Source organism: Stegastes partitus, unplaced genomic scaffold, assembly GCF_000690725.1.
Source record: "Stegastes partitus isolate 25-593 unplaced genomic scaffold, Stegastes_partitus-1.0.2 Scaffold320, whole genome shotgun sequence".
Classification (NCBI taxonomy): domain Eukaryota; kingdom Metazoa; phylum Chordata; class Actinopteri; family Pomacentridae; genus Stegastes; species Stegastes partitus.
In genome coordinates, this window is record NW_007578051.1 from 234,063 (window position 1) to 245,876 (window position 11,814).

Here is an 11,814-nt window from a genome sequence, read left to right on the forward strand (position 1 = left end):
AGAGAAAACACTCAAATATATTATGTATTATTCTATATTATAGTATTCAATGTATTATCTTTATATATGTTTATGTACTGTTTCAGTTATTCTTCTTGTGTGTTTTTTGATCTATCTATACTTGAGACTGTAATGCTTGTTTTGGATATTTTATTGTCTGGACCCCAGGAAGACTAGCTAATGGGGATCCTTTTAAATAAACAAATACACAAATAAATGGCATCCAAGACATCAGTGGTTCTCAAACTTCTTGAGCTACGACCCCCAAGACAAGATAAGTCTGTGTTCGTGATCCCCCAATTAGAGTTATTAATATGGCATAAGTAATAACTTTGTTGTTCATGCATTAATACATTGAAAATGAATGTGTTAATTCCACAGATTAATCTCTTTAATGTTTAACACATTCATTTTCTTTTGAATGAATGAATGAATGAATGAATGAATTGCATTTATTTTGAACAAATGAAAGGGGAAAAAATATTAAAACAAAAGAAAATATTTTTAAAAAGAGCAACAATATCGCATAATCAAATCATAATATTAACAAGTCCGAAAAAGGAGTGAGAAGAAGTATACACACAGCCCTAATACAGATTTATTTGATAAATGTAGGCTTTATTTTATTTACAATGATCTGGAGACCCCCTGAAATGATCTTGGGACCCTCAGTTTGAGAACCACTTCACTACATTATGATCATACATATGAGAACAAATCTGAGAAATCCTTTGTAATTATTCCTGACTTCCTCAGATTAGTCAACAAAACCACCCACCAGAGAAATACTTCACCTAAAACTATCTGTTCATCAGCAGCTACAAATCACCGACATATCAAACTAAATTTTTTTGTTATTTTAAGTGTGTGGACACGTCTTTGTTGAACAAGTACATGCAAAATGAAGATAAATCTAACAAGCTGATACACACCTATATTCAGTTCATCTTTATTAAAAATGACAAAGTACTGCTGGGCACAAACCAAAGCTTTATTATCATTATTATTATTATGTACACATATACACTCAGTCCTCACATAGTATAATACATATATTAACAGAAAAGGTGTAATGAGTAGCAGTTAGAGATGAAATCAGAAAACACTAAATGTAGCCGTTTATTATAAAAAGCTCTCCCTGCATTTTGGAGAGAACATTACTGCTAGATGATGTGAAGAGTCTGACACAGAATAAGCATACTGTCATATGTATACCCTTATTCATGCTTACACAGTATAATACAGATAACAAGAAAGAAAACAATATACAAAAATCACATACATAAGTGCATTCTCAGGTAAGAATATGTAGACAGATATTTACACATTTACAGAAACATTTATGCTCTGATTAATAACTTTAAATCCAAATGCAGCGGGAGGTGAAGTGAGCAGCTGCTCCTTAAAGATTCACTTCCGCATTTTAGGGAAAACAACATTTCCGCTGGTTGCAATTGGGATTAGAAGCTTTCTCTGCTGCATGCTGAGATATTTCTCAATGAGGACCTCCACCGGCACCTTGTCATTCACGTAACCCTGCCTGCAAAAACGCAAAAACACACCAGTCAAGGTAAATGCAAGTCAGACAGTTTGATTGATAAGGTTGTTCAAATGTTGTCCTCTCATAGATGAGTGCTGCGTATTAGGGGGATAATTCCAGAATTAGTTTCTCACACTGAACAAAGAGCTCAATCTTGCCATCTAGAGGTCAGGATGCTTCTAAACATGTTCTGTTTAATGGGTGATATCTAGAGTGGATCCTTCTGTGTTTGCTGCACTCGTGGTTTTAAAGGTTTCTAATGGGCTCTTTGTCTTGGTGAAGCTGCTCTAATCAATACTGCATATAAACAAAGGGTCAAATGACTTTTCTAAGAGAACTTATCAGACTGTGTGGTTCACTTCAGCTTTACCGAGCGTTGGTTTAATGGCTCACAGATTGATTGTTTCCGCTCTCACCGGCAGAGTGTTCAGCTGCAGCGGGCAACTGTTGGTCAAACAGCTCTAACAGGTCACTCTGTGCTGGCTGCCCTGCACAGTCAACAACTAGCTCGTAAATATAACATCAAATTAGGTAGCTACAGAAACAGAGCATTTCTCTGATGTGTTGACGGAAACCAAAGCAGAGCAACTTGCATTTGTCAGGTCAGAAATACCACTAAAATGACATGCTATTGTTGAGCCTTGGTGTAAAGGGTGTGTAAATAAATGACCCTTTATTTACATGTTTGCCATAAAAAACTCCATAAGGCAACATCAATGCAGCACTAATGGCTAATTCATCTTGTTCCAAGTGCCTAAAAAAATCCTTGAGTTTTGTGGATTGTGGAGTTTGTTTCTACAACACGTACTGTCACACTGAAACTACAGGACAGGATGTAGGACTGAAACATAACCATGTTGTGTCCGTGTATGTACGTCTTTTGTCTTCTTTTGACTTGCCTAAGAAAGTCTTTTACATTTAAAATATACTGTGACAAATTTACATCTTCTCATCTCTTGGTTGTTTTCTTTTCCCACATACATACAAATTACTTTCTTAAAAGAGGAGTTCATGACATTAAACACTTGTGATCACTAAAAGTCATTAATGCCGTCCTATAACCACATGCACAGCTACTCAAGCACACAAATACCTTTTCAGCAGAAGCACACAATCCTCCACCTCTATGGTTTTTCTCTTGGCATGGGCAGCAAACGTCTCCAAGTCCTCCACCATCCGGTCGAAGAATTTATCCATTCTGGTAAAATGGTAAAATTATCTTACATGCAGCATTCACCAAATTACCACACTTTGAAAGAAATGCTGTGACACAGGCTTGAAACTTGAGACAAAGTAGAAAATCACTGCATTTCAGCCTGGTGTTAAGTTACTCATTAGTTGGTCCTGAAACTGCGACACGTCATTCCTTTGGGGAAAACTAACCAAATCTAAATCTACACGTCCCATTTAAAAAAACAAGTGTCAAAAATTCAGGTGTTAAGCTGAATTCCAGGTGGTGTTTACACAGAGAAGCATGGAAACAAACTACAAATGTAAATAATAAAACATCTAAAGAATGTAGAGTTACTTTTGTTTTCAGTATTGGTAAAATGAGCACATGAAACATATATTGCATATGCTGATTCCAGGTTATTTGAATTGCTGCAGAATAAATAATCAAAGAAATTTGACTTTGTCTCATTTTGTGATGTCTGGCAAAATACAACTCTAGTCGTGGTTGTGCTGTTTCTACAGGAGGTTATTTCAATGAAAAAATGAGCCAACAGTGAGAGGAAAAGCAACACGAGTTTAAAAAAATTAAACGCTCAGAAACTGCTTTTGGCTCAAAGGGGTTCAGACTCCAGTTACTTACGTCTCATTTAGGACGGGGTAAACATCCGCAGAGACCTTTGTTTTGGCAAAGTGCTTGAAGACACCCATCAGGTAGCTCTTAGGAAGGCCTGCTGCTTTCTTAGCGGGACCCTTCTTCCTCTGTCTCACCTGCTTAGGTTTAGCCGGAGTCAAAGCTTCACTTGTACTCCTGCAAGTACAACAAGACATGAAGAGAGACTGTCGGTAACATGGAATTTGATATAAAATCTAAATATCACACAAGTTACTGACATATTTAAAACTTAACATCTAACATTTTGCACAACTGGTACAATGTTTTATCAGCCCAGTATGTCAATAAATTCTGTTAAATGTAAATAAATAGAAGTTTCAGCATGGTAGGAAGTACACCTTACCTGGCTTGGATGTTTTTAGAAACAGAAGGTGAGGACAGATGCTCAGGGTGTAAAAAGTTTCTCTTCTCTCGGACAAATGCTGGAGTCTTGCAGGGAAACTCTGAAGAAAACATTCGAAATTAAAACATATTTTATGACAAAATTATTCATTAATGAAGGAAGACATACTTAAAGAGAGACTAACCTTCTCCTTCTTCACCATCCTCTTCATCGTCCAACTCCTCTTCCTGTTCAGAAGCATCCTGAGCAGGAGATTGGTCAGCGAAGGCATCCCTCGGGTGCCCGCTGTCTTCAGTGTCCTGCGCCACCTCCGGAAGATGAAAGGAGTTCTCTTTATCGGCGTCAGCCTCGCTTTCTGGGCAAAAAGCATCTGTCTGTCCTTGAGTTGAGGATTCAGCCAAGTCAGGCTCCCCAACATGAGGCTCACTGCACTCATAGCCTCTCGTCTCCAGGCCGCTGTGTGCTTTGGACTTGGCATCAGACCATCCTACATACAACAGCACAGTATAAGTATTCAAAGAAGTAACTAATGAAAACTAAAAATCTGAACAATGCCATGAAATATTTGTATAAAAAGCACATTCTAGACAAGATAAATCTTTCCACTATGTAGCCCAGCTATGAGTTTACTCTTTACAATATGACATACAGCCAGTTAGAAAACACAATACGATCCATACTCATAAACAATTAGTCATTAATTCATTCACTAATCAAAAGAAAAGTAATTGCCAGCAATTCTAATAATGACTTGCTTTCTGAGTCTAAAGATGTGAGGATTCGTCTCAATACAGTAAATCAAATATCTTCCGGTTCTGTCTGTTGCCATCTGAAGATTTCAGCTTTAATTCTAACCAGCGATGAGTACTTTAAGCAGTTTTCACACATTTTAAATGCTAAACTAATAATAAGTTATCAAAACTAATTCAAAAAAGAAAAAATAAATCTTATTTTTAACCCTGTCGTAACAGTGATCGATACCATTTTTGATCATACCTGCCACAGTGTTGTTGGTCAAATCCTCCCCTGCCTTTCTAACAGGAATAATGAGTGCACCATCCGAGCGATAAGCCCTTCGACTGATGTGTTCGAAGTCGCCTTTCAGCTGTTCGGATGTCTGCTCTTCTTCCTCCTGTTTCCCATCACAGTCGTGTTTGTTCTGAGACTCAGCCTCATCTCTGACAGAATGGGACTCTACTTCAACATCCCCTTCAAACTGAGAAAGAGATTCACCTTCTTCAGTTTGAGATTCAGCTGCATCCTCCTCCTCCTCCTCCTCATCTTCTTCTTCTCCTTGTTTTTCGGTATCAGAGTCTGGTGCATCCTCATCTACCGCAGACTGAGAACCAGCTTCAACATCCTCTTCAGGTTGGGAATCAACTGCACTTTCTTCTTTGGTTTGAGATTCAGCTGCATCTTCTTCCTCCTCCTCATCGTCTTCTTCTCCTTCTTGTTTCTCGGTATCAGAGTCTGGTGCATCCTCATCAACCTCAGGCTGAGAACCAGCTTCATCTGCACTTTCTTCTTCAGTTTGAGATTCAGCTGCCGCTTCCTCCTCCTCCTCTTCTTTTTCTTCAGTCTGCGAGTCTGGTACCACCTCAGCCTCCTCAGAGTGAGAACTGGCTTCAACATGATCTTCAGGCTGGGAATCAGTCTGAGATTCAGCCACATCTCCTTCCTCAGATGAAACAGCAACATCTTGAGGTTGACCGTGAGTTGTTCTCCTCCTTTCCTCCTCTTGAGATTCAGCTCCATCAACATCTTCCTGTGACTCAGAAGCATGATTGTCACTTTGAAGTTCAACCACAGCCCCTTCCTCATATGGAAATACATAAATGGTCTTTCCCTCGTCGCTTTGCTCCACTTCCATCTGTTCTTCCTGCTCCATCTGTCTCTGAAGCTGAGAGGCCATCACTGTCGGTTTATCCTGAGTTGCAACGATGGAAAAGTCGGACGTCATGGCATCAGGCTGGTCGTAGAGAGCCGTGTTACAGTTCACGATATCAGTGGTGATATCGGGCTCACTGAGTTTGCTCAGACCCAAGGTGAAGCCTTCAGAGTGGGCAGTGTCACAAAGATCCCGCTGTACCAGTGCAGCGCTGCTTTCACCTGGGTGACAGGAAGGGAGATCATCAAGAAGTACAATTTTTTTTACAAAGCATTAGCAGTGACAATAATGAAAGGAGATGCAGATAACCCACAAATCTTTCTATACATGGAAATAAATTAAAATCGAAATTTACATTTAAAGAGACACTATACCAAGTCAGCAGAGATCAGTCTGACAAAGTTAAGGTAAAACAATCTGGGCCGTGTATCAACTATTTAGCCAAACAGTAAAAAGATCAATAGTTTGTGAGATTTTTTATTTTTTTTTAAATCAGTTTTTAAGTAACAACATCATATCATATTGCTTGTCTGTTTTTTACGTCCCAGTTGCAATATTTTTTTTAAAAATTATCTTTATATGTGGTTGCTAGAAGACATTCACAGAAAAGGAAACAATCAGTGCTTTCATTTACTTGTTAAAAATATAATTACACATGAAACAAAAATGTAAAATTTGACCGATTGTAAACAGTATTTGAATCACAATAATCACCTCCCATCTGCAGCTTATTCACAGCAGCGCCAAATTCTTCCTCTGTGATTTTTCGACGGTTTGAAACGCGTCTCTGCAGGCCCCTTTTCTCAGTCTGACCATAAACAAAGGGTGTTTTCAGACTCAAGGAAGAGGAACTGAAAAACAGATCAAACAAATACATAATAAGTTATTCATTTATTGGTTTTTGACAGAAAGATTTTTCAATGCCTGATTAGAATCAATATTTTACATGGAAAAAAATGGAATAAATATGAAAAAACCAACATGTCATTACAGGTTTTTATGCAATTTACCTTGACAAAGACAGTGATGAATGGTTGTCTATCGATTCTTCAGTTACCTCTCCAGTATCTGTAAACATAAGCATCCATCAGCTGGTCAATCACAGCAACTGTTCACTGACACAGCTCATACACTCATACACACCATCTTTCTAATAATATCCTTCTGAAGAATGACATGGAGAGCAATTTAAATGCATACTTTTGCATAAGCAAGTACAGTCGTGACTCGATAATCCGACACTAAATGTAAAACCTTCTTTTCTGTTGGATAGCAAGGCTGTCGGATTGTCAAGACGGAGGTTGAGATACAAGGAGGGCTTGATGCTTGAAGGGTCATTTGTTGTTAATTACTGTTCATAGGTGTTATTATAACTAGTAGGACTGGTATGAATAGCACTTTCTGGTCTCTGGATATTCAGGCCAAATTAATGATGCATATCCAAATATTCAGCGCGGTCAGACGGGCACTTCCACCTCGGGGGAGCGCTCCATCGGGGTGGAAGTGGCCGGAACACACAGGGAGTACTTGGCTGCTGATGCTCGTTTAGGATAACGGTCACACTTCTGTTTCCACCATCCATGTTTACTTCCATAAACACTGAGCACGCTCGCTGCGTGTGACGTCGTCATGTCCTCTTCTGCGCATGCATATGAAGTTCACACAGCAGATCACATACAAGTCGCATTTAATTGGAAATGTGAACGAACTCACAAAAAAATCGGATTTCACAAAAAAATCCGAATTGAGCATTAAGGCCTGCAGTCTGGACGTAGCAATCTGTCGGACTAAGTCAGATAATACACCGTTGTCCTTATGTGTGTCATAAAATGTCATGTTGGAGTCGGAATCCAAGGCTGTCGGTATGTTAAGGCTATTTTTCATGGGTTCCGTTCATTTTTCCTAAAAACCTGTCGGATAGCAAGGTTTTTGGATTGTTAAGGGTCGGATTATCGAGTCACGGCTGTATTTATAAAGATCTTACATCATTTTCAATCATTGTAGCCATTGCTGGTTGACTAAATCTTACCATCTCCATCTTTCAGTCGTTTTTCAAAAGCCGTTACATTAAGGCTCCTACGTTGCCTCTTCCGGCTCAGTCCTTTTGCGGTGCTCGGTATGTTGCCAATGGTTATATCAGGCAGATCCAACCCTGACAGCTCAATACTGAAAGTCAAGAAAATATAAGTTTGTTATCTTATATGATGTAATTTAAGCAGTTGTCCACAAACAGCCACAACACTTAAAAAGTTGATACGGTTGATTCCTCACATTAGTGCAGTTACTTTAAAATACTGATCCCAAAGGTCAGGACCATCCTGTTACACACAGCTCACCTGGAACGTGTCCTGTGAACGCTGGATGTGGCTGTAGGTGGCTCTGGCTCTTCAGACGCTCCCGTCTCATGAACGACAGGGGAATGCACAGGCTCTGGAAAATATGATAAAACATACGGTTAAAAAGGAAGAGGAAGAGGTTAAAGAGGCAACAGAAGGCAGGTTTATGCACACACCTGTCTGCAGGATGTTCATGAGTATGTGCCGTGGAGTGTCTGCATCATCAAACAGCATCGAGGCCGCAGGTGTGTTTATCTTTCTGAGCACAACTGAGGCTGTCCTCCTCCTGGTAGCAGGCAGCGATTTCCTGGTTATACTCTACAAAGAACATGAACAGGTCAGTTTTAAGAGACTCAAAAAGATACCCCAGATTAGCAAATACACTGCCCGTCTTCCTCACCTCACGCATTTTGTGTTTCAGGCTGCGTCTCAGGATGTCCTGAGGGGTCTGAGGACCAGCATTTTTCTTGGACAGTCTGTCGCTGCGTCGGGTCCCGCTGCCACTCGCTCCCTGGGAGACACTAAAGTCAAGATAATTAGTTTATTACTGGACACAAAGACATTTGGAGTTACTTGCAAAAATGTGGAATTTCATGGCATCTCGGGATAAAACTGCTCCATCTTCTGTGTCACCTTCAAGCAAACAACAAAGTCTACCGAGTCAGGTCGAGCCGGAGGAGGGACGTTAGCGATGTGTTAGGAGGCTTAAGTTCGTTATTTATTGCTCGAAACACCAATACAGTACCTGCTGGTGATAGGGGTCCTGGGTGACTCGATGCTGAGGATATTTTTCAGCAGAATCCGAGCAGACACGTCCTCCGTTGGATCCATTTCGACACCGAGCGAACACAGTCAGCTGCTGGTTAGCCGAAGTTAGCTAACAAACGTTGTTAACAGTCGAACAGTAACGTTAACCGTGACAGGCTGCGGCTTTCTGGAAATAATTTCCCCCCACAAAACGAAGCTGAACTAAGGACAGTGTCGTTTAGTACAGACTCATCTAGTTAAACCTCATTTACCCACGTCTGAGTGTCTGTTGTTGTCTGGTTCAACGGATTCATTTTCAGAGTCCCGCGTCATTTTTAAGTGAAACCTCGCGAGAAGATCGCTTTCTTCTTCTACGGTCATAAAACAGCAGTTTGCCTTCAATCAGAGCGTCACCGCCCCCAAGTGAAGGAAACAAGAACAAGACAAGTTCTGGTAGAATATAAAAACTTTAAAATGTAACTTGAGTTTGAGTTTTGTGAGAATGAATTAAATCTCTGCCTCTTTGCTTGTTGACACTATGAGGTTACCCCACCAATTATACACTGGACGTACAGAGATAATATCTGCAAAAAAGGGATGGTTCACCCTCTAAACAAGCTGTGAAGTATTATGTATTTGTTTTACAAGTTTTCTACTTATTTTCTGTTCTGTTTTTAGCACATATGTTGTTGGATGTCTCAGAACATGTGCACCCCTTTGGCCAACTCAGGTTGTTTTCAAAAGTGCTCTATAAAGAAACTAAATTTGATTTTAATTTTGCTTATGTAATAAAGTGAAATCTAAGTTTTATATTTTGGCAAATAAAAGGATTTTAATGCAATCACAGAAAAAAAGGAATATATTAGCCACAAGGTTAATAAGGTTAATAGGAGATTTTAATTTTTTCCTTCTACGTCTGGTGTTTTACAGTCAAAAGTGTATGTCAGAATATAACCAGAAGCAGTCAGTGGTGGCCACTTCCTCTGACTGAGGTGGTGTCACTGTCATGCAGAGGCAATAAAATCCCAACAACAGCTGCTCTACACAACAAATGCTTTTTTTTCTTTTTTTTTTAAGATAAACAACAAAACCTCAGTACATGATGGGAAACAAACGGCTGGCTCAGACTTTTGTCCGTTTTGCTTTTACCAACATTTCTTATTGTTTAAAAAAACCAAGTGTTTTTCCACTCTCTACTCACTGTTTCATGAAACGCTGCAACTGTTTCGTTTTCTAAGTGAATTATAAATACAGTGTTGGTGACATTTTAATGTGATCGTCATCAGTTTGAAAAGACAGAAGATTATTTAATTGCTGGAATATAGTTGTATTTCCAGTTTTCTCCTTTTTGTGTTCAGAGCTCAGGTCAGTTGTAGACGGTAATTATCATTTAGCAGTTTGTTTTCTTTGGCAGTAGTTCACCACTTTCAGAAAAGGAAAAAAGATCTTGGTTAATTCAGCAACGCATTTAAACCCATGGAAATGTAAAGTTTCTCAATGTGTCACAGCTACAGACAATTTAGAATCACCAATTAACCTCAACATGTTTTTGGACCTTGTGGGAGGAAGCTGGAGAACCCAGAGAGAACCCACGCTGCACGGGGAGAACAGGGAGACTCCACGCAGAAAGATCCCGGGTGTGAACTAGCGACCTTCTAGCTGCGAGGCAACAGTGCTAACCACAGCGCCACCTTGCAGCCCCAAATTAACCATAAATAATAAAAAAATAAACAATGGTCAAATACGCATCTAACGAGTGTTTTAGAGGCACCTTGGTGTAGAATATTAAACTATATACACAATAAAAGCCTAAAAATATGAAAATATGGTTCCATGCATCTCCAGTAATATACCACAAAAAAAAACATATATATATACACTTTGCAAAAAATAAAAAATAAACAAAGGCAAAAGACGCGTGTGATTTCAATAGTTTTAATAATTTACAACACAGCAAAAAGAAAAATAGATTCCTAAATAAAACAGGTGGTTGCCTGTTTTATTTAGAGTTGTGTTTAAGGTAATGATCCCTCTCCCCCACTTCACGCTGGAAATGCACAAATGTGATTCAATCTTCAGTCAACATCGTGAGTGTATTTGTATTTGGCAAAAAGAAAGTGCAACGGCTCCTCATACATATGGCAACGTCAGGGACACAGGTGCAAAGACACGCTGGCCTAGAAGTCTGGTCTGTCCTTCTTCAGCTTGCTGTAATCCATGTTAACGGTGAAAAGCTGTAAATACACACACACAGGAACAGATAAACACAATCAGTGTGACAATATGGACTTTGAGGTGAGATAACAGAGAAGATATGACTTCTGCTTTACTTTGGCACACAGAGAAATGAGAAAGCAGCTTTAGAACTTGGTCATCTGTGGAAAATGTGCAGCAGAATCATACTTTGTACTGCTGAGTGGGCTCCAGGTTGTTCCAGGGCTCAGGGTTGTTTTTGCGATCCCATCTGAAGACAAGAAAACAACATATCTCTGAGGTGACTGGTGTTCCTACCATAACATTAAATACCGTCACACATACACCGAGGTCCTAAAAAACAGAGCTGGACAAAAGGCCAACTGATGCTAAGGAAGAAAATGTTTGTCCATAACAAGAAGCTTATTTTCTACTATTTCAGACTGTCTCAGATCTCATCACAGATACTTACGAGACGTCGGGGTTTCTCAGAGCCAGCCTGCCCAAGTACATCATGCTCATAGTTGCCCCGCCACCGATGAAGATGAAGAGGGGGATCAGCTACGAGGAAAAGAACAGGAATTATATTAAGTCAAGATAATCGCAAGCTGCTGTGATAAAACACCGGCTGCATGTAGTTTGTCCCTTATCCAACAACTGCTTTGACTTTTGGTTGTATTCCACCCAAACCTGCTGACTGTAAGTGAAATTTCAGTCACAGCTTTCCGATCTGCCTTTCCTGATGACTTTCTGTCTGTTCTACAAAGTTTGTGATCATCCAATGAAGCACTTATCACATAAATGTTTTACAGATTCACACCTACAAAGGCGACACGCATAAAAAACTGAAGCCTGCAAATGTGTGAAGATGTTTCAGCTGAGACTCTGATGTCTGATGTTCCCGTTAATTCGACACCAGGA

The 11,814-nt window shown here is 39.6% G+C and overlaps 2 protein-coding genes across 2 annotated transcripts in view; both read right to left on the reverse strand.

Moving 5' to 3' along the window:
• Positions 1 to 970: 970 nt before the first annotated feature.
• On the reverse strand, positions 971 to 8,998 carry cenpt (centromere protein T). Its single transcript, XM_008283582.1, has 13 exons — positions 8,699 to 8,998; positions 8,354 to 8,474; positions 8,130 to 8,271; positions 7,954 to 8,047; positions 7,647 to 7,783; positions 6,628 to 6,685; positions 6,332 to 6,468; positions 4,726 to 5,838; positions 3,914 to 4,216; positions 3,730 to 3,829; positions 3,354 to 3,521; positions 2,634 to 2,738; positions 971 to 1,540 (listed from the first exon to the last, which is right to left on the reverse strand). Exons 1-13 carry the CDS (start codon positions 8,782 to 8,784, stop codon positions 1,411 to 1,413), a joined length of 2,694 nt encoding a protein of 897 aa, XP_008281804.1. The 5' UTR covers positions 8,785 to 8,998; the 3' UTR covers positions 971 to 1,410.
• A 1,621-nt stretch (positions 8,999 to 10,619) lies between these two features.
• The window catches only part of ndufa4b (NDUFA4 mitochondrial complex associated b), a 3,631-nt gene continuing 2,436 nt past the window's right edge, over positions 10,620 to 11,814 (reverse strand). The window contains exons 2-4 of the mRNA XM_008283583.1: positions 11,366 to 11,454; positions 11,104 to 11,164; positions 10,620 to 10,934 (exon numbers count right to left, since the gene is read on the reverse strand). Of these exons, the coding sequence (XP_008281805.1) occupies positions 10,878 to 10,934; positions 11,104 to 11,164; positions 11,366 to 11,454 (207 nt within the window). The 3' untranslated portion in view covers positions 10,620 to 10,877. The remainder of the gene's footprint in view (positions 10,935 to 11,103; positions 11,165 to 11,365; positions 11,455 to 11,814) is intronic.